This window comes from Rhinolophus sinicus, chromosome 14, assembly GCF_057876585.1.
Source record: "Rhinolophus sinicus isolate RSI-liver-muscle chromosome 14, RSI-T2T, whole genome shotgun sequence".
Lineage (NCBI taxonomy): Eukaryota > Metazoa > Chordata > Mammalia > Chiroptera > Rhinolophidae > Rhinolophus > Rhinolophus sinicus.
The window spans coordinates 177,853,519-177,879,140 of record NC_142514.1 but is presented as its reverse complement, the minus strand read 5'-3'; the positions used below and the strand labels follow the sequence as shown (position 1 = coordinate 177,879,140).

The following is a 25,622-nucleotide window of genomic DNA, read 5'->3' as shown; positions in this document are numbered from 1 at the left end:
TCCATCTTCTTGCCATTAAGAATGGACAGTAGGTGGCTTTCAGTGGCACCTGGGAAGTGGGCAAGAACCACCAGCTGCGTAGGGAAACTTCAGGTTTGGTGACATTTGTTTGGATGGCTCCCTCTACCTCTCTTTTCTGTCCCTCTCCCTCTTTAGTCCACCCATCAAATTTTCAGGATTCAGGGGCTATTCTCTGATACCACAGAGCTGAAATATAGCTTACTTGTAAATAAACTAATCAGTACATCTGACCTCCCATTCCCCAACTCAACTATGCTTGAGTTCCCCAGTCCTTTATTCTTCTGTCTCTGTGCTCATTGATACTGATTTTTACTTTTTTTTGGAAGATTATAGTTGGGAATCATGCTAATAGGATGATAAGGGTGGTTTGTTTTGTTTTTTCTTTTATGGTAAGGATACCTGCCAACTCATTATGAGGAAGATAATGAAAAGAATGGGGAACCCAGTGGAATTTCAGTTGGTACAGATTAGAGTAGCAGGGGGAGGGGTGCTTACTTTTGGCTACTATTCCACTTATGTCTTCTCAGATGGTTCCTTATGTCTCCAGCACTCTAACATCTGCATTTCAAGTGGCAATTCTCTACAGTCTGGACCTCCAATTCCTTTGTTTTTCTTCCTCCTGAAACAGTGAGAATATATCGAGTAGTATGATATAAGACTCAGACTAATTCTTTTTCATCCCATAGTTCATAACCAGTAGTTAAATAACCAATAACTCATGAACAGTGGTCTCTTGAAATGTGATGTCTAATAAAGGCAAAACTTTTACTTTTGTCACACAGTGAATGGTAAGTAAGGCGTGAGGAATTCAAGGTGGTGTGGTGGGTGGTTGCTTCTAAAGGCACTAGATAGTTTCAAGAAATTTAATGGCATGAGACTTCCTAAAATTTTTATCAAAACACAGAATAAAACTTGGGGACTATAGATCGTTATACTTTTAAAAATATCTTAACTCTGTCAGCATTAGGGCTGAGATCATGAAAAACAAAACCCAACATTTGAACTGTGGATGCCAAATTGTACTTCCAGGCAAATAACTCCCCCTTGTCCATAGCTGAGTTTCTTAGCCACCTAGGCTTAAAGTTGTGGCAATAATTGAGAAAAAAATAAAACACATACTTGAAAAAGACTAACCACCCACTGGAATGGAAACATAGGGAAGAATTAGGTGGCTTAGACATGAGGTATTAGAGAAGGCTCCTTTCTCCAGTCTAGGATGGTGGTGACAAAAATATTCTAGCAGCCACTGGAGTACCAACCAGTTGTGTTGTGGCCCATGGCACAGCACATGAAGCCAGCAGGTTGCCCATTGGCAGGCTCATAAGAATAAATGAAAAACATGCAGAAAATTAAGAAGCATTGCAGTAGAGCATAGTCTGAAAGCTTATGCTACAGTGGTTTGGTCAATTTTTGTACGGTACCAAGCCAGAGTAATATATGTTATTGTTTAGCATCCCTTTCATATTTTGCAATAAGTACTTTTCAGTAGCAATAAACTCAAAAAACCGACATGCATGGTAGTCAAGAAAGTTGATGATGAACCTGTGTTTTGCACAAGATGTTTATCAGCATTTATCCTCCATTATGGGAGTCGGATTGACATCCATGAGGACTTGAAAAGTAGAAGATACACATCTGCTGGAGATCCATCAACACTTGCTTTCAAACACCATGCCTGATGATAACGGTTTAAAATGGCAGGTGTGTTTACATTTCACTCTGGGAAGCACGACTTTTCATTCCATCAAAGGTAATTTAGCTCAACATTTCTTTCCTGCTTCTTATCCACCGGATGGTAAAAGTATGTAAGCCTTTGAAATGCTACTTTTTAGTCAGCTTATGTGATCTACAATATTTTGAGCTCATTTGTTAAAATGCTCTCAAAATTTGGATTGTATTTATTTAAAATCAGTCAGAAATCTTACATCTTTAATCAAAACCTATAATGAACAGAGCACAAAAACCTTCAACTTTTGACAGTGTTAGCAAATCCCAAGTATTGAAAATCTTGCCGACTGGAAGGCATTGAAATTTATCCCATCCATTGAAAGGGAAAAACTAAACAAAATAAACAAGCAAAACCAGTGTGCAAGACATAATTCTGAAATTACATGATTATGCCTTGGAATATATTGACTTGTGGTCAGTCGTGGTGGATAAATTTATATTCTAAACTGGAATAAAATAATCAAGTCGTTCATATTTCAGCATTTAAATTTGAATACAGGGGCTGAAATATTTATAGTTTAATGTGAAAAAATTAGATTTAAGAATATCTCCCATTTAGCTAAACTTTCTTAAAGCTTTTTAGACACCTCTGTGAAGAAAAAGTAGTGTCCCATCAAAAATATTACTGCAACTATAAACATAATTTGAACAAAAGGGATCAGACACAAATGACTGCACACTGTATAGTTTCAGATATATAAACAAAGGCAAGCAAAATAATCAAAGCTATTAGACCTGGGGTGGGGGGGTGGATGCAATGGTGAACACGAAGGCCACACAAACTGGTGGTAACGTGTTGTATTTTGATCTGGTGCTAAAAACTCAGGTGTGTTAAGACTGTGAAAATTCATGAATGATATTAATTTTTCTGAATTAAGTTTCTGAATGTTTGTTATACTTCAGTGACATTTTTAAAAAATATTATGGCTATTAAGGATATTCTTCTACATGACCATAATATTATACCATATCACACCTAAGAAAATGACCGACTACCCCATTACATAATTTAATATCTAGTCTACATTCATAGTTTCCTTATTTGTCCAAGAAAGGGTTTTACTGTTTTTATCAGACTTAATCAGGATCCAATCTAAGTTCAAGCACTGCGTTTGTTACATTTTTTAATGCTCTTTTAATCTAGTACAGTCCTCCTTCCTTTTTGTTTGTTCCAAGACACTGATAGTTGTGTTACAAATATTCTAGATTCTAGATTTGCCTGATTGGTTGCTAATATGTGTGCTGGGCAGGATTCTAAAATTACCTACAGTGACACATGCCCTTGTGTAATTCCCTCCCCTAGAACGAGGGCAGGATCTGTGAATATGATGGGAAACCCCTGCCATTATTAAGTTACCAGATTTTGAAGATATAAGTAAGGTTCTGAAACAGTTGATTCTGAGTTCATCAAAAGGGAGGTAGGTTATCCTGGGTGGGCCTGACCTGGAGTAACCCCAAAAGAGAAATTCAACAGCAGAGATGTTCTCCTGCTTACTTTGAACAAGTAAGCTACCACGTTGTGAGAGGAGGGGCCACATGGCAAGGACTTGAGGGTGGGCTGAAGACCAGTCCTTGGGCTGTCACTAGCAAGGAAATGGGCACCAATCTTAACTGCAAAGCAATGAATTCTACCAACAACCAGATGGGACTGGTAAGAAGACTTTGAGTCTCAGATGAGACTGATGCCGCTCCCAGCACCTTGATTTCAGTCATGGGAGACCCTGAACAGAGGACGAGGATAACCCACATCCTGACTCCTATCTCATGGAAATTATGAGACCATAAATTTGTATCATTTTAAGCTGCTAAGTATGTGGTTATTTGTTGTTACTCAGCAAGAGAAAAGTAATACATGTCTCTCCCCCCTGTATTTCTTGTCAACTAAAAGTTAGCTTTAAAGTAGCGTCCAATATACTTTTCTGTAAAGAACCAGATAGTAATTATTTTACGCCTTGCATGCTGAGCAACTACTCTCTACCTGTCACAACTACTTTAGTGTGTTTTGTAGTGAGGAAGTAGCCATAGGAAATACATAAACAAATGAGTGTGACTGTGTTGCAATAAAACTTTATTTTAAAAAGTAGGTGGCAGACCAAATTTATGTTCATGAAGCCTCATCTCCCACTCTGCACTTTTCCTACTCTCTGGCACCCCTTCACTCTGATCAATGCACAGTTCCTGCTCCCCTCTAATTCTCCCACCAAACTCCTGTCTGGAGCACTCCTGAGAGCTGCTATTGACACGATAGGCTGTTGTTGCACTGTTTCCAATCCTGGCACAACCATCCCTTATTTTACAAAGCACTTAAAATTTACAAGCCTCTTTCAAACAACTAGTTAACACATTTAAGCTCCATAATGGCCAAGTGAGCAAGGAAGGTACAGTCAATCCCATCTTCAAAGAGATGAAAGGGACCTAGAGACTGGATGTCACACAGCCAGTAGTGAGTCAGGCTTTGACTCCTGGGGACAATCTAAGCTGTCACTTGAGGGCTCACACTAAGGGGACCCTCCTCCATGATATGGGCTCATTCCCATGGCCTGGGAGAGGGATTTTATAACAAAGAGGAATTCTAGGCTTCAACCAGCAGAGTGGGGACACAATGGCCCTGGGCCTCCTGGGGCTCTCTTGGCGCTCATGGAAGGGTGTGTAGCCACATGGCAAAAGACATGCCTCAAGGTCTTGCTACGCACCCCACAGCGGGAGATATTTCAGAACACACAAGCAGCCCAACTGCATCAGTAGCTTCCTGCAGCATGTCAGCATTTAGTGGTGGCCCTCTGCATTTCTGCCGCAGCCCCATAACTCCGCGAGGCTGTGGGGCAGGGTCCAGGAGCCTCGGGTCCTAAACCTGAATCTCCCATTTACTGCCTGTGTGAACTGGAACAAATCACTCCGTCTCTCTGCACTTCAGCTTCCCGTCTGTAAAATGAGGATGATAACTCTGCTTTCCATGGACTATTATAGGACCAAATGGAGAGCTGGGTTCCAGGAGGCTCTATACACTGTACAGTATGTACTACCGCCCCCCAATAGTGCCCTTCTGAGGGCCCTGCACCAACCCCCACTCTTACCTGCCCTCGGGTGCTCACCTGGACCTCTCTGGAACTATGATTGTATTTGTCCCAGAGACCAGCCTCATTCAGCCAGGGCCGCACAATCCACAATGAAACAAAGTTCTGTTGGCTCTTAGTTTATGAATATTTCCTGCCCATTCTGGATTCCTAGTCTCCCCCAGTGCAGAGGGCAGAATCCCAAAGCTTCCCATTTTAGCAGGAATCTGGACTCTCCCTGGCCTCTCCTCAGCTCTAGTCCTTCCTGGGTCGAGCTATAACCATTCTGATGTTCACCTGATCGTACTCACTTGAAAGTTAGAGTCAGACCTGAAAGGAGCCTTAGAGGTAGTTCAGTCCATTGCATCAAACTGTGATCCTTAAAGGTGGAAGACTCTTTGAAGAGGCCCAAGAAGCCGCTGAGAAGGCAAGGAAGGGCCCAGCAGGTGAAAGTCAAGGCCACTGACCCTACCTCATAGAGGGCAGCTCCATCCCTATATGATTTTATGGTTATAGTGTGTTATGGAAGGTTTTTGCTGTTGAAATAAAGTTTTAGAACAACCTGTTGAATCCAGTATTTTCCTATCACGAAAGAGAAAACTGAGGCCCAAGAAAGAGGAAGTGACTTGCCAAGGTCACTCAGAGCATTCACAACAGAGCAGTGAATAGAATTTAGGCCAAAACCAGATTGAAGCTGAGCCCTAAGGCCAGCCGTCCCCCGTCCTGCCCTATTGTGATAGAGTGTGATGTCATGTGTACCCACCCCAGTGACAGACCTGAGACAGGTCTGCAGCCACAGACTTGAGAAGGCTGCTTTCATGGTTTGTTTTGCAGCCTCTCCCTGAGTCACTCTGGGCCTCAGTGACCCATGTGCCCAATGCTAACATTCCTTCAATTTGATGGAGAGAAGAGCTCAGCAGCCTTAGGCCTGACACTGTTTCAGAATCACAGTGGCTGGAGCTATAAAAAGACACATCTACGGGCATGTTCACAGGACCAAAGGGAAGGCAGCCCCGGGCCCACCCTGTCCGCAGCTCTCCCCAACAGCCCACCTCCCACAGAGATCTGAACTGTTTCCAAGGCTCCATCGGATTCTAACCAGATTCACTCTATGAACCTCCAGGGTCTCTGCACAAAGACGCCCAGGCAGTGGGTCTCCACACCCGCTGTCACTCTACCCCACGTCTGCCTGAGTCTGTCAGAGGCCTTCCTGCCTGTGTCTTTCGCTTCCACTCACGGCTCTCTGCTTGTGTCTGTGACTGTTTGCCTAAGTTAGTGTTGGCCTAGCCTGTGCCCATCAGTTCTCCTGTGTGTATGGCCACCAGTCTCTAAGGGCATCTGTCCCGGGCACTGTGCCTGTGTCACCTGTCTCCCTCTCTCATCCAATCCTGAGAGCCTGTCTCTCTCTGTGTGTCTGCCAGTCTCTGCATCTGATCGTCTATCCCAGTTCGTGTGTCTGCCTGTTTACGTGTCACATCCACTGTGCCAGGTGAATGCCTGAGCGTGTGTGTGTGTGTTACTATGTGTGTGTGTGTCACTGTGTGTGTGTGTGTGTGTGTGTGTGTGTGTGTGTGTGTGTGACTGTGTGTCTCTGTCCATCTCTGGGAAGCTGCCAGCCTTTCTCCACGTCTGTCTGCTTGTGAGCCTCTTTCTCCCCTAGCATCTGCAGCCCCCCAGGCCTTCTGTTTTTCTGCAAACACACGCCTACATTCCATCGCACATCTCATCTTGGCTTTACTCCTCCCAAGAAGAGTCAGGGCTGTTTTGGGTGGCTCTTTCGAAAGCTTCTGACCAACCCTAACTCCCCCTGTCCTTCACCCTCTCTAGGATTCAGAGTCTGCTTATTCCTGAACGTCCTGGGCATTCTCTTTGCTGTGGTCGAGGCAAAAGGAGACCCAACCTTCCTGGCCAATGTCACCGTGGGACTGCAGATGTATGATTCCTGCCCCTGGGGATGGGGCCCTGGGGAGTACCCCGGCCCTGCTGTCCAACCAGCTCCGGCCCATACCCAGCTCTCGCTGTGGCCCCCAGCAACTGCTCTTGGGGGTGGTTGGCGGGATGAGCTCCCCAGAGTCCAAGCCCATGGCTGAGATGCTCTCCGGGTACAGAATCCCTCAGGTGAGAAAAACACCTGGAGAGAGGATACCACTTGAATACTCGGGGTGGAGCACAGTGCAGCCGGGTAGAAAGATCACAGACTATGACCTTAAAACGTCATTTCCCTTCCCTGGGCCTAAGATGACCTTCCACAACATGGGGTGTGGGGCTAGGCTAGTAGTTCCCCAGTGCTGGTCCCCGAACAGATGCTGATCTATGATGATGTTTTCTCTGGTTTGCAGCAAAATGACAAAGAAATGACACAGTATACACAGGTGTCAGTGTGAGGTCACCAGCTGTCCTTAAATGTTGGTTTTATCTTTTTTATGTTTTTTTTTTTTTCCAGTTTTACTGGGATATAATTGACGTACATCGCTGTATAAGTTGAAGGTATACAACGTAACGGTTTGAGTTACATATATTGTGAAATGATTACCACAATAAGTTTAGTTAGCATCCATCATCTCATATAGATACAACAAAAAGAAAAAGAAAAAAATGTTCTCCTAGTGTTGAGAACTCTTAGAATTTACACCCTGAACAATTTTCCTACATATTGTACAGCATATTGTACAGCAGTGTCATCGTGTTGTACATTACATCACTGGTACTTAATTATCTTTTAACTTGAAGTTTGTACATTTTGACTCTTCCTCCCACCCTACGTTTCTGGTAACCACATATCTGGTCTATTTTCTATGAGTTTGGTGGGGTTTTTTTGTTTGGGGAGTTTTGTTAGATTCCACATCTAAGTGAAATCATACAGCATTTGTCTCTCTCTGTCTGACTTATTTCACTTAGCATTACGTCCTCAAAGTCTATCCCTATTGGCAGGATTTCCTTACTTTTTATGGCTGAATAATATACCATTGAATAGATCAAGCCGATCTTCTTTACCCATTCCTCCATTGATGGACACTTACATTGTCTCCATGTCTTGGCTATTGTAGGTTTTATTTTTCCACTTTTGTGGCAAAATGAAAATTTGGTAACTACAGACCAAACTCCCATAATTTTTTTTGTCGATTGGTTAAACAGACTGGGACACATATCCTCTAATAGCCTATGATCTGAAGGCTCAAGATTTATAACCCAGCCCGGGATGATTTTATTTTTCCTCTCACACTACTCAGAAAGTTGAAAAGTTCAACAAGTGACAGATCATTCTGATGGAGCTTTTGATGTTTCTATGAAACATTTACCTAGACCTGAGTGCCGTTTGATCTCAATGTACATTAAATCTGTTAGGCAGAGAAACAATGTTTATCCAATCGTTTTCCAGGTGTGGAATTTTTTTTTCCACAGCATGCCTAGATGTAAGTTAAGGTACATGACTGCCTACTTGTGAGCTTTAAACAATACCCCAAGAAATACTAAATGTCTCCCCTCGCAGATTTCACTGAGGCCTCAACTGCCACAACTGAAAAATCATCCAATTAGATTCCAACACTTAAATCTTAACATACTTGAGTGATGGATAGTTATTTTCAGTCATTCACACCCTAGTATAAAAGAGTTTATCACATGCTTTCTTATGTAATATTGGCTTAGAGTAACTTAGAATAACTATATTATTAAATAATTACCATTAGTGGAAACTGCTTTTGGTAGACAATTCTGGCATGTATCAAAATTCTTATGATGATTAAATGAGTTGATACATGTAAAACATTAGAAAAAGGCCTGACTTATTGTAAGTACTCTGTCAGTATTTCCTATTATTATTGTCTTCATTTTTATTATCTCATTCAATCCTACCAACAAATCTGTGAGGTACATACTGTTATTATTCCCATTGTATAGATAATGAAATTGAGGCTCAAAGAGGAAAAGTCACTTGCCCAAATCACACAGCTTTGCCCGAAAATACGACCCAGCCAGACAATCAGTCCTGAGTCTTTTGGAGCAAAAATTAATATAAGACCCAGTATTATATTATATTATATTATATTATATTATATTATATTATATTATATTATATTATACCCGGTCTTATATTATTGTAAAATAAGACTGGGTCTTATATTAATTTTTGCTCCAAAAGACGCATTAGAGCTGATTGTCCAGCTAGGTCTTATTTTCGGGGAAACACGGTAAGTAGTAGTTTGGGATTCAAAGCCAGGCAGCTTGACTCCAGAGGTAGAACAGAAACAGGGAGAGGATACCTCACCTAAATAAAGATGCCGCCTGTCTGGGGGGTGGTTATTATTTCCAAATATTTACTGAGCACACTGTTCATGGGGAAGACTGTTGTGCCACAGCCACACGGAATATGAGTCACATACGAGGCCACGGCCCTGTCTTCACAAATGCTCACAGTCTGGACAGGAAGACAAGCATGAACCCAGCCAGCCGTACACCCGGGCACCCACGTGGCTCTCAAAGCGTCAACCACAAGAGGACTCAGGGCAGGACAACCCAGCCTCAGGGTTCCGAATTGGAAGGCGGGCTATTGTGACCAGATCTTCTGAGTCAGACATCAGGCCCCTTGGCTGACAGAAGATTGCTTTTCCTAGTTTTTTACTTATGTAAAAACTCTTACAAATGTATAAAACTAAGTCAGTTTTGCTAGACTTTAATTTCTTTAATTGAAAAAAATCAAAATGCGTGAGATCAGTCCTAACCCCACAGTTACAGGCTGCGCTGAGGTTCCACTCCAGCACAGTGGGTGGTGTGAGACCTGAGACCATCCTCCCACAGTGTCACCCCTCCCCACCAGTGCCTCCTGCTCCAGCCCTCTGGCCCTCATGAGACTGGAGTTGCAACCATCACTCCTGAGTTAAGTGTCCCAGAGACAGAGAAAATAAGGCCTTCTGATATGTTCAGCATTGAGGTGCCAATTACTACAGTCTCAGCCTTGTAACTCTAGGAATGTCATAGATCGCACCCATTCAATAGATGTTTCTGAACAAGAGCCACATGACAGATCATAACGCCGTAAGGCACTAATATGACTCAGACCCAGTTGCCAGCCTCAAAGAGCTCATTGTTGAGTGGGGCACAGATGAAGAGATGAGACCCAGGAACTAAGTACTCCCCCAGAAATGACTGGTATTAGTGCAGCTGGCTCACGCTGCCCAAAACCATGATCAAAACCAGGAACCACCTAGTAATTCATAATGAGAAACGTGATTTCCACCATGACCATCAGCCTTATATTGGCTGGTCAGTGTATTCTCTCCCTGCAGAAAAGATCCTTCCTAACCAAACCCAAATTTTTCTCAGAAGGATAATCCATGAGCCCAGAGTTGGAGCATAAGGAAGACACTGGACAGTTGTCACTAGGAAATCAGACCTCCCCAGACAATGAGAATATTCAGCTCAGCCGCCACACCTTCTCCCTCATAGAGGAAACACCTGGGCAAGTTGAGTCATTCTTCAGTTTATTGTATCGTCAGCTGTCTGGGACAGAGACTCTCTTCGTTACATATCAGACCTGAGGCTACAGGTCTCCCCAGCATCACAGCCCAGCAGCCACTTTGTGAAGAGTTAACCTCAGTCAATCTAAGTTAGTTTCCTTAGGACCAGCCCTGGAGGCTACACACTCCTAGGTCCAGAGCCCTGGGACCCTGGCCCCAGAGCTTGTGCGTCTGCTCTAACACTGGGGACCTCCACCACCACCACACCCCACCCCCAGTGTTAACATTTTATTTCGCTAAAATTCAAGAGCATTCCAAATTCACTACATTTTGAGAAATTCTTGAGCATTTGGCAGTAGTCTTTGCTTTTCCCAACTCTGGGTGTCCACAACCCCAGAGTCCATAACATCAAAGGACCTGGCAGAGACCCTTGTCATTTTACACAAATCCCAGAATGCGCACAAGCAGAGGGACAGGGCAGAGAGGGGCTGGGAAGCAGGAGGGCTGGGAATGACAAAGGGCACTGGCTTGAAAGTCAGTAAACCCGGATTTGAATCTTAACAGCACTGCTTATTAATGACGTGATATGGACAAATTAAGTCGTTCCTTTTGGGCTTCATATTCCTCAAGTATAAAATGAAGGTAACAGTGGTTAATGATGATGTACCTACTTCTTAGAGTCATTGGGGCTGTTTACAATGGAATTACCAGTGCCTGGTATATAACAGATGCTCATTACTGTTAGTCGTTCAGGCTAGTAACAATGATGATGATAACAGTGTAAATCCGGAAGGAGCAGTCACTTTTGAGAAATGCCAGTTCCCAGGTGCCCTGTATAACCTTGCCCAGTCTAGAAAGTGAGAGTCACCAAAGACTTTGAAGTAAAAGAATTTGTCTGCATATACCTGGAGGGACAGCTTCCTGACAGCAGGCTGGGGAGAGTCTATGACAGCAGACCCCTGCGCTGAGTACCCTGGGGAACCCATAGGAAGAGGGGAGAGGGGAGGAGTTGGGGACGAAGAAAAAAGAACATGCATTCATTCGTGTACACAACAGCTAAGATATATTAAATGGCTCCTGCTTAAAATCTAACTGGAGGGGGAAAGACATGAGCTCCAACAGTCGGAGGCAGAAAGAGCTAAGCGATGATGTGACGATGGGGACGCCCCTCGTCATGTACCAGGAAGCAAGAACTCAATCCCAGCTTGAGAAGCAGAAATTAGGGAAGGCTTTAAGGGCTGGAACTCAATAGACAAACCATATTTTGTTTAGTCTTTATGCTCCTCTGTGGGGAAAAAAAGAATATTCTCTTCATTCCATGACTGTTTCTTACTTCAATGTTCACCTAACCACGGCATCAGCGATCATTGCCCTGACATGTCTTTTGCTAACAATTGGGTTTTAAAGAAACTTCCCACATCTTATGGGTACTCATTTGGTTCACTCACCAGAAATCACACTCTGCGTTGATTTAACCACTGACCCCTCTGCCCAAAAGCTTTGTATACTTCCTTAGGTCCGGAGGGCTGAAGAGCCTCCAAGGCAAGCAGACTCACCTAAGACGTTGATGTTACCTGCCCCCGACATTGAGTTTCCTTGTTAGTTTGCTTGAGGTGCATCTCTTTTAAATAGCAAGCAGACAGCTTTTGCTTTATATCCAATATAAACGTGTCTATAATAGTTGAATTTTCACCCGATTTAAAAGTATCCATAATAGTCGAAATCTTTATTCCAGCTATATTGTGTCAGGACAGCTCAGTCTTCCCCTCCGTGCCCTTGAAAAGGCAAAACAAAGACAGCACACTCCAACGAGAGTGTGATACAAGGGCTCTTTTCAAAGGAGCGGGCAGCGTTAAGGGTGAAACAGCCAAAGGACAGCCACATTGGGAAGCTGTGTTCCTCTGGGGGGCAGGAAGCAATAGGAGGCCCTTCCTACCAGAGCTGTGAGCTCATGGATGAAGGCAGCCACTGCCATCCATAGCAAAGCAGAAAGGAATCTGGGGACTTGGGGGCACTGAACATCCTGACCTCATTCTCCTCCCACCCCACCCCCAGTCTCCTGCGGGAAGAGAAAGGGCAGAGCATCCCTTTTACGCAGCCCATGGAGGTCAGCCTACTGGGGCCCAGAGGATACAGACAGATGGAAAGTTTCTACTGGGCAAATAGAGAAGTACACACTTTTCCTAACTAGGGTAATTTAACCTGCCACATTTACTCTGATTGCTGACATATTTGACTTTATTCCGCCCTCTTATAAATTTTCTCTTTATTATACTTTGTCATACTTTGTATAACTTCTTAAAAAAATGAATTGGCTTCTCAGGCCTGAGCCACAGGCTTTGGAAGGGGCTGGACATTGCATGTATCAAAAGCCAGAGAGAGATAGTTTGACACAGGACAAAAACTGCATGATAGGACTTACATGATGAATCTAAAATAGACAAACTCATAGAAGCAGAGAGTTGAATGGTGGTTGCCAAGGGCTGGAGGGGAGGGGAAACAGGGAGGTGCCGTCAAAGGGCAGAAAGTTTTAGTTATAAAGATGAATACATCTCGTGTACAGTATAGTTCTATAGCTAATAATACTGTATTTCGTACTTAAAAATCAGCTAAGGAGATAGATTTTGTTACAAGATCTTATCATGCAAAAACATAACAATAATAATAGATAAGAAGATGGGAGGAAACTTTAGGACATGACAGATAGGTTTATGGCACAGACTGTGGTGATGGTTTCACAGGCGTATATTTATCTCCACACTTACCAAGTTGTATATATTAATTATACACAGTATGTTTAAAAAAACATTTTGAACAATAAAAGGCAAAGAGTTGAGGAACAAGGCCAAGTCACAGGGCAGCTGGGAGAGCATTTGAGGACGCCCAGCAGGGTGGGTGGTAGAATGTTCTGGCAGGAATTGGCAGCCCCTTTTCTTCCCCCAGATCAGCCATGGCTCTCAGCACCCCCAGTTTTCTGACCGTTTCTAGTTCCCGTCCTTCCTACGCACAGTGCCCAGCAGCGCCCACCAGCCCTGGGTCCTGGCCAAGCTCTTGAGTCACTTTAACTGGATGTGGGTGGGCCTGGTGGGTTCTGACACTGGCAACTTTGAGTGGCTGGGGCAGCAGCTGCGGATAGAGATTGGGCGCATGGTGGCTGTGTGGCCTTCTCAAAGAAGAGCAGCAGCCAGGGTAACAGCATCAACATCATGGCCACCGTCATCGCCTCCAGCCCTGCCGCCACCGTCATCCTCTGTGACTGTTACCACTCTCACGTCACGCTCATGGCTGAGGCCCTTTGGGAGAACAACGTGACCAGGAGGGTGTGGATCACCTCCACCTCCTTCTCTTACAACCCCTCAGTGCTGGCACCCAAGGCCTTGGACATGCTGAACGGCAGCTTGAGCCTGTCCACACACTCGGGAATAATGCCCGGCTTTGAGGACTTCCTGTTGGCACTACGCCCAGCCACATACCCAGGCAATAGTTTGGTGAGGAAGTTGTGGGAGGAGCTGCATGGATGCAGGTGGTCTGGATTAGGACCTTCCACCCAGAGTGACCACGAAGGGGCTCAGAAGTGCACAAGGCTTGAGAATGTGACAGCTGTCCACCTGTCTGCCTTCCAACTTTCTGACCTGACAGCCACTTACCAAGCCTACCTGGCAGCCAAAGCTCTGCTGGCCGCCTCTCAGAACCTGATGTCCTGCTCCCCAGGACAGGGAGCATTCCTGGGAGGCACTGTGCCAGTGCGTAGAACGCCAGGCCTTGGCAGATGAGTAGCCCAGACCCTGTCCGTCCAGCTTGCTGTGAGCAACGGACTAGCAGAGAGGCAGCGTGGTCTAATGAAAGGAGGACTGAATTTAGAGTCAAAGGGACTTGTACTCAGATCCCTCACTGTTCACGACATCAGTGTCTAGATCTAGAAGACAGAATTGGCTCCTACTGGCAATGAGAGTCAATTGTATCATTTGCATGAATTATGTAAGTTGCATGTTAAACCACAGAAATCAGTTTTTGGTCATTTTATCAGCATTTATGTAGTGAGGCTTCCTAAAAATTATAAGAGTAATACACTTTTTTTTTTTTTTTAGTAATACACTTTTTAAGTGTTATTCTATGCCAAATAATGTTGCAAGCCCTTTAAATGTATTAATACATTTCATCTTTATGACAACCCTACAAGGCAGGTCCCGTTTTTACCGATGAGAAAATTGAGAGGTAGAACAACATAACCAAGGTCACACAGATGGTTCAAGGTAGAGTCAGGATCACACCAGGCAACCTGGCTCCAGGGTCTGGGCACTGGGCCACAGTCTCTACTGCCTCTCAGTGCTGAAGAATTACAGGAATATTTCAGAATTCTAGATGCAGCTCTGCCCCCAGCCAAGTGATTTGCTCAAACTCCCTCCTACAGTCTTATTGAACTTCCAGGACCTAATTCAACAAATATGTGTTTATGCCACAAATATTTGCTAAGCAATTTTCATGCACTTTGGAGCAATGGGGGATACAGACATGTACAAAATGTGTGCTTGCCCTCAAGGTGCTTACACTCTAGTTGGAATGAGTAATAAATAATCATACCTACCAGGTATTAGAGGATGTGGCACAAGCAGGAAAGGGAAAGTGATCCTATTAGTTCAAAGTGTGGGATAGACAAAGAATAAAAACACTAGCAAGAAAAGGTTGGAAAGGTAAGTGGGAGCTCGATTAGCTATAACCTCAAAGGTCTTCTTAAAGAGTTCCAGGTTTCTGGAAAAGATCACAACCCCTTTTCCTAATCACAGAATCAAAGACAATTCCATTTTACTACACAGGTGTTCAAAGAGCCAGAAGGACCCACCCTAAGATCCCTGGTGAGCTCCTGAAGGTACTCTGCCTGTCCTTCCTCTTCTGCTACGATTACTCTTCCCAGAAGGAATCATAATGGAGCTTTGATAGTCATGTGATCTGAGGTGCTCCCAGCTACGAAAAGTTTGGGATACATTGAAACATTCCTAGTCCTCAGTTCATATCTCCTTTTAATCAAGAACATTCTCTCTCACCCACACTGCTAAGAGGAACTAGGTGGTCCTTTGGAGGAAGGACTGAGCTTTGGATCCTTGCTACCAATCATGTCTGGCACGAAGAGGATGCCAAGTAATGTGTATGGATGGATGGATGGTGGAAAACTGGACACATGGAGACACCCACCACAGATCAACACCATCTTGGGAGATGTTCTGCTCCTAACCAGTTTCTTTCCTTTACTTTCTGCCCCTGTCTCAGGTGCTCTATTACATTCAGAAGTTTCACTTCACCACCTCGAGCCCAGGAAGAGGTTTTCTTCACTAAAGATGGGGAGATGCTAGCAACATTTACATTAAAAATATCTACATCCTCCCCAACCAGAGACCAGAGATAGCAATTGTTAGACATTTTGACTTCAGAGCACCTCCTGGAAAAGAGCTACTGATGAATGCGAGTGCTATTACCTGGGCAGAAGGACTCTCAAGGTAAGGACTCTCGATGGTGAGAGCTGAGAACTCCATACACACACAGCCGCACAGCACTTCCCACCCCCAAGCACCCCGCAGTATTTGTTATGTTGAGCTGACTTAGGGTACTGGGTCAAAGGGAGGGCAGGGTAGGCTATGACTTACACAACTCTGAAGCTGTCTGGCAAATAAAACCTTCCTAAACCACTCCCTGGCTCCCAAAACAAAGGAGCCTGAAATGGTAAAGGTAATTAATGAGCAAATAAGAAAGGAAATTATACATAATTGCTGATTCAAGTTTATCCTGAGATAGCTAGCGTGTCCACCTGGAATGCTGCTGTCTTAGTCTTGCAGCATTATGTCAAGAGATAGACAACCAATGCCAAGCTTTTACACAATGGAGAAAAACCCACGGAACCCCCTTAGTCCTTTCCCAGACCCCTAAGTATCTAGAGTCATGAGATGGGGACTTCTCATTTACATGTGGTTGCATCTCAACTATCACACCATGCCTCCTGCGGCTGTCTCCAATGTATCTAGGTGGGATTAAACACTCCTTTCTCTGAACACCTAAAGCATTTTCCACATGCCTCTATAATAAGAGTAAGAAAATTCTGACAGGTATAGTATGTTTTTCCCTATCTTCAGCGATTTCAAACTGTTTCCCTCTGGTCTCACGTTAGTCTGCCTTATCTTTTTCCATTCCTATGACCATCACACCTCAATGTCCAAATTCCCCACCCTGGGAGAAGAAAACTAGGTGGCTGATGAGTAACGGAGCAGAACAGAGTTCCAGGGAAGAAAGGAGCATGATTGCTCCACAGACAAAGGGCTGGACCCTGGCTGTTGGGGTCCACCCTCAGTACTGGGGTACTCAGTTGGGGTCCACCCTCAGTATTGGTTCAGATATCGTCTCTCACTTCCCCTTTCCTAGACCACAGAATCTTTTCATCAGATCTTTTAAGAAAATTCATTCTCCAAGCAGGTTTTCTCAACTCAAAGTGATTTTGCCTCCCAAGGGACATTGGCAATTATTTTATATTGTTGTTGTCACAGCTTGGGAGGATGCTACTGGCATCCAGCGGATAGAGGTCAGAGACCCTGCTAAACATTTCTAGTGTTTTCAGTCGTTGTTTCTGATCCACTGTTGGTGCCTCAGTTACGTTTGGGTTGAAGGGAAAATGAGTCCCTTGAAATAAAAATAAAGGGATTTGGTGAGCCGAGTGGAGGACCAACTCCACACACCTCAGAATATTATCCTGCCTCGTTAGCATTTGCTCTGCACTCACAGCGCTCCAGGCACTGCAATGTGGGCTTCACTTGCATTATCTCATTTAATCTTCACACAATCTCCCAACTAGATAGAATGGGTAGTACCGCATTTTACTGAAGAGAAAACTGAAGTTTAGAGAGGTTAATCACCAGGTCACCCAGCCCATACATGACAAAACCAGAATTCCAACCAACAGCTAGGGACCAACCCTTTGTCTGAGGAGCAGTAACGCTCATATCTTTCTTCTCCTCAAAACAACTTGCCCCACCCCCCACCAGACTGTGAAACCCTCAGAGCTTGTTTTTACCTGCTGCTGCTTCCCTAATACTCAGCACAGAACCTGATACACGGACAACAGTGATAACTATTTGAGCAAGAAAGGGAATGAAGGGAAAGAGGAAAGAAGGAAGGAAAGGAAAAGGAAATAAAGAGGGTTTTAACTTTTTACAAAGGACAGGGAACCAGTAAGCGAGAATGATGCTACTAATTCCTCTAAGATCTGGTTGCACAGTCGCCATCCCATCTTCCCTACAGTCTCCGCAGTGCGCCCTCTCTCTCCTCTCATGTGTAGGTCCCCTCCTCGATCTGCAGTGACAAATGTCCTGTGGGAACCAGGAAGTCAGTTCTACCTGGGAAGTCAAACTGCTGCTACAATTGCGTTCCCTGCCCCAGAGGAGAAATCGCCGTGACACCAGGTATAGAAGGAGACTGGCCTTTGGTCAGACGGTGGCCAGCCAGCAGTCAGGGTAGGCTTCACCTCAAGGGAAGATTCCTTTAATGGGAAAGAAAATTCCAGGGAAGAGGAAATCAAAAAGATGATGTGACTGTTTCCTTCCCACGTGCTACATTAAAGCCATTTACGGCTATACGTTCATTCTTTCTTTCATCAACCGTGAGTTTGTCCAAATTGTGTGCCTAGTTTAGTGTCGGAAACATGAGAGCATTCCATAAATATTGAAAATAAAATCCCCAAGTGATTAATCTCTTTTTCACTACAATGTCATTCATTCAACAAATATCACCTGGCGCCTACTGTACGCAGCCACCGTGCTGGGCACAAGGCGCCTACTGTACGCAGCCCCTGTGCTGGGCACAAGGCGCCTACTGTACGCAGCCCCCGTGCTGGGCACAAGGGTGGTAACAACAAATAAGACACAGCACCTGGAGCGCAGAGTTCATGATCTCTTAAAGGAGAATGATCATGGCACAATGAAGAAACTAGGCTACAACGTAAAATCAATTGCTTTAATAAAAGCAAAAGCATTGAGCCACGAGAGCACAGCGAAATAATTCTAATGACTTCACTGGAGGGGGTGGCATGTGGTATCGCCTTGAGCAACACATGGGGTTTCAAAGGCAACAAAGCGTGATAAGGATAGTCCAGGCCAACGACTAAGTTAGTGAAAGCTCAAGGCATGAAAGCAATAAAGAGCCGAGAGTGGCTTGAGTATAGACTGTGATGGGCAATGTAGGAAGTAAGGGGCCGATCAGAGAGGGCCTGACTTGGCAGGCTCAGGAGCGTGGACTCTATTCTGTAGGAAACCTGGAGCCGCTGAATTACTTAAGGAGAGAAGCAGTGGCCTTTCAATATGTGTTTGGGGGAGATTAATAGGCCATGGATGTACTGAAAAGGCAAGAGATTGGATCAGGGAGACGAGGTTCAGAACCCAGGTCACTGTTGAAGCCACAGGTTTGGACAAGGTCTCTTCTCACACTGAAACTCTCGGTGGGGGAAAGGTGGGGACTTTGAAGATACCTTTGCCCATTTAAAGAGAAGGCACTTCTGGATGAAGCTGAGGAGGGCAGAAACTATAAATAAGACATCCTTGAACTTGGAAATTAGAAGGACATGGAGTCAAAATATCTAGGAGCAAAATATCTAGGAAATATAACCAAATCAAGGAAAGGGGTTAAATGAAAAAGTATAACTGATCCAGAACTCCAGTCACAAAGCCTGTCTTTAAAATCACTATGGAAAGCAAAGCTCTGGTAAGTTCTATCAAAACAGTGATTTAGAAAAAGGTGGCTCAAAAAAAAAAAAAAAAAAAAAAAAAAACAGTCTATGTACCTAGTAAGCACCTTCCTTAAATAAGATAAGCTGATAGATGAATAAATGCATAAATAAATTAGCTGTGACTATGAATTATGACACTGCCACAGTGGCTGTTCAATTCAAAAGGATGAAGACGAGATAGGAATTAGTTTCCGTAGGTTGTTGGGTCAGTTATTCCACTATACTATAGTCTGATGCATGATAAGCAGCCACTGTCAGATTTGCTGACATTTGTGTCTTTAACCCTGAATCTGATGACATCAGGCCATCTGGAAGGCCGCTTGCAACAGGACCAAAGTACACCGAGCCTGCAGGAAAAGCCATCACAAGTCGTATAACTACTTGGCCACAAGAAAGTCCCCAAAAGTTTCCACTCTGTTGTCTGACCCAGTTTCTCTTTCTCCCTTCAGACAGTGCTGTTTGTGAGAAGTGCCCTGAGGACCAGTGGCCCAATGTGGACAAGAGTCGGGGCATCCCCAAAACCCTTGACTTCTTGTCCTACCATGAACCCTTTGGCACAGCGCTGGCCATTGGCACCACCCTGCTCTTCCTCATTGCCCTGGCTGTCTCAGGCATCTTCATCTGGCACCATCACCCCCCCAGTGTCCGATCCAATAACCACCGGCCCAGCTACCTTTTGCTGTCCTCCTTGGCCCTCTGTTTCCTCTGCCCCTTCCTGTTCATTGGTCCCCCAGGACACCCCACCTGTGCTCTGCACCAGGCAGCTTTCAGGGTGACCTTCACCATCAGCATGTCCAGGGTGCTGGCCAGGCCTGTCGTGGTGGTGGCAGCCTCCCACACCACCCAGCCACACACACAGTTTAGGAAGTGGACGAGTCCAGCTCTCCCAGCACCCTCCCCATCGTCTGTTCCCTGGGTCAGGCTCCCTTGTGTATAGACTGGATGATCATGTGGCCCCCACAGTCTGTAAATGCTACGGAGCCTGGGTCCACGGTGACTGTAAAGTGTGACGAGGGCTCCTGGGGACTGTTCTGTGCCCTGCTGGGTGACCTGGGCTTCCTAGGCCTGCTCAGTCTGCTGGTGGCCTTCCCTGCCTGCTGGCTGCCTGACAGCTTCAGTAAAACAAAGCATATCCCTCTCAGCATGCTGGTCTGCTCCTGTGTCTGGGTGACCTTCATCCCGCCCACATCAGTGCCCAAGGCAAAGACACAGTGCCATGGAGGTCTTTGCCATCTTGGCATCAGGAGCAGACCTCATGTCCTGCCTCTTCATCCTTCTCCGTCCTGAAAAGAACACAAAACAACAAATGCTTGGCAGGCATCATCTCAAGTGAGAAGATCCGAAATGGACAATAGGGAGTGCCCCTTTCTCAAGGATGCCTTCCGTAAGCTCACCACAAAACCCTCCTTCCTCTGAGCCCTGTCCCACTGCTGCAAACCCTCCTAGTCACTTAGCTGCTTCTATTTTGTGTTTCATTCTATCCAAGGGAGAGGAGACAAGTTTGCAAATAACATTGCCCTTGATGGAAGCGTCTGGTCTAATTCACCCCTCAGCCGGTGCCTGGTACAAAGAGGAGACAGAATAGCTGTTCGATGAATTAATTAATTAACTTACACAAAGTTAGCATTGGGAGAGAACTCTAAGAGGAGGCAGCGAGGTAGAGTGATTGAAGGGAGTCAAGCAGACCTGGTGCCAATCTGCCTGGCTCCTCCAAGCTGCAGTATGCCCCTGATCATGTGGCTTAACCTCTCTGAGCCTCAGTTTCCTCCAACGTAAAATGAGACGAAGCCTTCCTCTGCGGGTCATTGTGATGATGAAATGAGAAAATGTGTGACAGTGCTCAGCACATATTAAACACTCAGAACTAGTGTATTTAAAATCATCCCTTTTGCAGATAAGGGAACTGATGCCAAGAATGAGGGCCAGTTTGCCCAGGGCGTCTGTGGGGGCAGAGCCCCAGAAAGTAGTTTACAGGCTCTCGGCCTCACATGGAGGGGTGCTGGCTTGGGTAGTAGATGGCCATCAGCTGTGGCTGATTGGCCGTCAGCTGTAGCCATTGAGCCATTAGCCACTAATATAACTGCTGCAGCTACGAAGGAGAGCCGAGGAGAGTGGAGGAGAGTGAAAGAGAGTCGTCGGTGGGTTGCAGACAAAACGAACAGCAGGTCGCACGTCCAGTGAACCCAGCCTCCAGTGAGACCGTAGTGGTATGACTCCCCTACCTATGGCTCCGTGGGTGTTCCTTTTTGGCCTCACCATATCCTGCGTTATGTGGGGAGCGGGAGCAGAGACCCCGCAGGCCTCCCAGCACGACAAATGGCTCAGCGAGCAGGGTCTCCCGCATGACAGCCTCATTTTGCAGAAGTTAAAGAGTAAAATGAATAAATGTCAAGGCCTAGCTCAGTCATTTAGTTAGCTACATGACTTTGGGCAAGCTACTTAACTTCTCTATACCTCAGCTTCCTCGTGTGTAGGGGGATAATTGCACCAGCTTTGTGGGGTTGTTAATGAGGAGTGAATTAATTAATGTTTATAAAGCATTTAGAATAGTACCTGGCTCATAGTAAGAGATAAACAAGTACCTTTAAATAGTTCAATAAAATTATACACAGTGGCAAACCTGCATCTCTTGATTCATTGCTGAATAACTGAAACTTTTACGAGACCCTTGCTCCAAACCAGCTCCTGGGGAGGGGCCTTCAGACAAGCTAACACGTAGTCCTCACAAGCTGAGAGCTTGTGCTCTAACATTCCCAACCTAACCTGACCAGAGACAGTTTTATAAGAAGTAGATAACCTGAACCTGCTCTGGTCAGTTGCTTGTCTTGAGATAGATGAGGGCAGGTAACAGTCACAGTCCCAGCTGAGCAAACACTAGCAGCCAAGTCTGCTCCAAATGAAGCCCCTCCACTCTCAAGAGAGTGTGAGGATGTTAATGAAGCCCACCAAATACTGGGCATCCGTTAATTAAGTGGCAGTGCCCTTAGACTGCTCCCTGGGGAGGGACGGAGCTGAATGGTGTTACACAATGTATCAAGGCCTCCACATTTCTAGGTAATGAGATCCATCTTAAGTTCCTGACGAAAGGAGTCTGCAATGGTCCTGCCTCGCCATGGCTGGCCAACAATGTTATTCAGACCAATGACTGTGAAGCCACCAAAGGAAACAATAATACAGATAAAGAAGACTCAATTTAGAGAAACAGAAGACTCAATTTAGAGAAGACTCAATTTAGAAATGACTGTAGCATTCCATAGTCAAAGCCAGCGTTTCCACAAACGCGCCTTAAAAACAAACTGCTAAGGAGTTGGTGCGTGAAAATGGAAAAGCAAGGGACTAACCAACAACTAAAAATCCTGAAAAAAAGAGATGCGAATACCAGCACAGGTGCAAGAGATAAAAGAACATGGCACCATAGAAGGAGAGCCAGGTGGGCCTCAGTGAAGGAGACCCACATCAGAACCTTTGACAATGTTGCATAATGGTACACGGCAAACTGTGGAGTTCTGATTTCAGAGGGCACCTCCACTCATTCTCACCAAGTCCCAAAGGACCTTCTCTACGATAGTAACTCGGTAGTTCATTCCCAACAATTAAGTCAATATCCTGTATCCAGAATGGGTAAAGCAACATAAACAGCACTCCTTACAGAACTCTGTCTTAATTCTGTCTGGAATTACTCCCGTGACATTCTCTGGGTACCAATGAAGCTGTGTCTATGTTAAGCCAGCACTCTCCATGACTATGTTTCACTCAATGCCTAAATATACTCCCAAAGATGGAATGATATTCTCAAAAATTCCCTACTTACAAAAATATGCATTTTCCCTGACATGATTTCAAAATTTATCTTTAGTAGCACTGGCTTTTAAAGCTTCCACTTTCAATACTTTGGCATGATACCCATGTCAAACACCTCACCCGGCACCCCCGGCCCCTGCCCCAGGTTCTGGTAGATAGGTCTGCTTTTGAAGGTCGTAATTGTGTTTATAATGTAAATAATCGCACTCACAGAGGTTTGTTGTTTTTTTTCAATTTAATTCCTCATATCAGATTTTATTAAAGAAACATTCACTTTTACATGTAAGAGTATGCCTCAGAGTTTTTACCATTTTATGTAATTTATCTCAAAATATAGGTTTCTTCGTCAAGAAGCGTAAGATTATAAGTTTTGTTGATACTTCCACAGAGATGTTCTCAGCATAGTTCTCAAAATCCAGAAAGCACTCCCTGTTGCATTTGAATTGAAGTCTTTCTGCTAACGTAAATGAGAACTGTGTAATGTGTGATGGCTAAATTTATGTGTCAACTTAATTGGGCTTGAGGATGCCAAGGCAGCTGGTAAAACATTATTTCAGGGTGTGTCTGTGAGGGGGTTCTGAAGAGACTCCCATTTAAGTAAATAGACTGAGTAAAGAAGATGGCGCTCATCAACACGGGGGGAGTGGGGGGGCAGGGGAGCATCCTCCAATCCACTGAGGAATTGAGTGAAACAAAAAGGCAAAAGAAGAGCGAATTTGCTCTTGACTTGAGCTGGGACATCCATCTTCTCCTTCCCTCGGGTATTAGAGCTGCTGCTTCTCAGGGCTTCCATTTCAGACTGAATTATACCCTGGTTTTCTTGGTTCTCCAGCTTGTAGATGGCAAGTCACGGGACCCCTCAGCTTCCACAATCGTGTGAGCCAATCCTCTTATATACAGAGGATGTTAAAAAAAATGTATACACATTTTAAGAAAGGAAAACTATTAAAATTGTAATACTCAATATATACCAAAAACAAAAGATGAATACAAGTCACGTTTGACTTCTGCAATTACAAGAGATGCTCAAAGTGGTTACCATTAGTGTCCAGACACTTCTGATGATGGCTAACTACTGCTTGAGCAACGTTGACCAAAGTGTCCACTTGTATACATTTTTTGGCATCCCTGGTATATCTATAAACATATATCTATATGGATATATGGACATCTCCTATTGGTTCTGTTTCTCTGGAGAACTCTGACTAATACATGTTTTGCCCTCTTTCTATCAGCCAGCAACCTAACAGTCGCATTCATTTTGGGTTCAAATCTACTCAGGTCAGGTGCCTGAAAGTATCTACTTCTTTTATTTCAGTCAAATGAATTCTTATATTTGATTCTGAAAAGTTCTCAACTTTGTACTGTTCTGGTATCTTGCCGTCATCCAAAAGAATATAAAGCACATTGTTGATAAAATATTCAATAAATAATGTTTTTTCAAAACTTGTGATTTGTGCCCTTTCTGTTAACTATTAAAAATGCACCTGCTAAGATCCTGGGGCAGAGCCGGGGGTGGGGAGGTAGAGACTGGGATGCTATGGGTAACATCATGTAATCAGCTCATTACGGGCCAATTTAGAAACACAGTCACAGAAAATCTGTCCTTCCACCCACCCAGTCCCAAGCTCAGCAATTTACTCTTCCACATACTATAGTTCCTTGAATCAAATAATGATTGTAAATGTCTTCAGGAAGGCAACTATTAGGTTGGTACAAAAGTAATTGCGGTTTAAAAGGTTGAAAAAAAAATTTGCAAAAACCGCGATTACTTTTGCACCAACCTAATATCTACAAGTAGGGAACTATTTGAATTGTAATTGTCTTGTGAAGTCTTATTCCAAGTGAGCTGACTTTGCCATAGAGATCATCTTAAATCAACTTTCAAAGAACCATGTAGTATAGAGAAAGGATCATTCTATATTTCAAATAAGAGAATGTAAGTACAAAGAAGATAAGTGCATGGATAACATGGAAAATCAGCTGTGACTCTGGGAACCTTCTGGTAGAAATTGCTGGTTGTCTACCAAAATTTGTTCTCCTCTTTTTCCACAGTAACTAAATTGTGGCTGAGTATCTGGCTGCCTAGCTATGGACTATTTTTAACACCCTTGCAATTAGTTGTGATCTATGGCTAACTTCTCACTAACACAGGTGAGCGGAAATGATGATTGCTATATTTAGTGGAGAAACCTTAAGACACAGTCTGTGTCTCCTCCATGCTCCATCCTCACCCTTCCTGTCCACTGGGACCCAGTGTTGACCATGTATGAGGTCTGACAATTAAGTTTGTGAACTCATCCTAGGAAAAAGTACTACATACCTCATTTCTGAATATCACTACGGCCATCTTCAAAATACACCCTTTGGGAAGCTATGCAGTGATGCCAGCACCTAGTCCATGCTTTAAAGCAATTTTGGAACTCTTTTTCTGTAATGGCCATCAGAGCTGTCATCATACTACACTTGATGTCCTGAATATCATCAAAATGTCTTCCTTTCAATATTTCCTTTATCTTCAGGTAAAGTAAAGAGTCATTGGAGGCCAAATCACATGAGTAGGGAGGGTGTTCCAATATAGTTATTTGTTTACTGGCTAAAAACTCCCTCACAGACAGTGCTGTGTGAGCTGGTGCATTGTCGTGATGCAAGAGCCATGAATTGTTGGCGAAAAGTTCAGGTCATCTAACTTTTTCATGCAGCCTTTTCAGCACTTCCGAATAGTAAACTTGATTAACTGTTTGTCCAGTTGGTAGAGATTCATAATGAATAATCCCTCTGATATCAAACAAGGTTAGCAAC

The 25,622-nt window shown here is 44.3% G+C and overlaps 1 protein-coding gene across 1 annotated transcript; it reads left to right on the top strand.

Moving 5' to 3' along the window:
- Positions 1-6,713: 6,713 nt before the first annotated feature.
- On the top strand, positions 6,714-19,956 carry LOC148755970 (extracellular calcium-sensing receptor-like). Its single transcript, XM_088789904.1, has 5 exons — positions 6,714-6,920; positions 13,247-13,342; positions 13,432-14,001; positions 17,577-17,700; positions 19,469-19,956. The coding sequence occupies exons 1-5, from the start codon at positions 6,714-6,716 to the stop codon at positions 19,954-19,956; spliced, it is 1,485 nt and encodes a 494-aa protein (XP_088646030.1).
- The last annotated feature ends 5,666 nt before the right edge of the window (positions 19,957-25,622 follow it).

Bases quoted from the DNA above. Each gene is read 5' to 3' on its own strand.
- LOC148755970 (XM_088789904.1), top strand. From the start codon at position 6,714: ATGTCACCGTGGGACTGCAGATGTATGATTCCTGCCCCTGGGGATGGG. The intron at 6,921-13,246 runs GTGAGAAAAACA...GACCGTTTCTAG, and splicing joins CCGGGTACAGAATCCCTCAG to TTCCCGTCCTTCCTACGCAC. The intron at 17,701-19,468 runs GTATAGAAGGAG...TTCTCCCTTCAG, and splicing joins AGAAATCGCCGTGACACCAG to ACAGTGCTGTTTGTGAGAAG.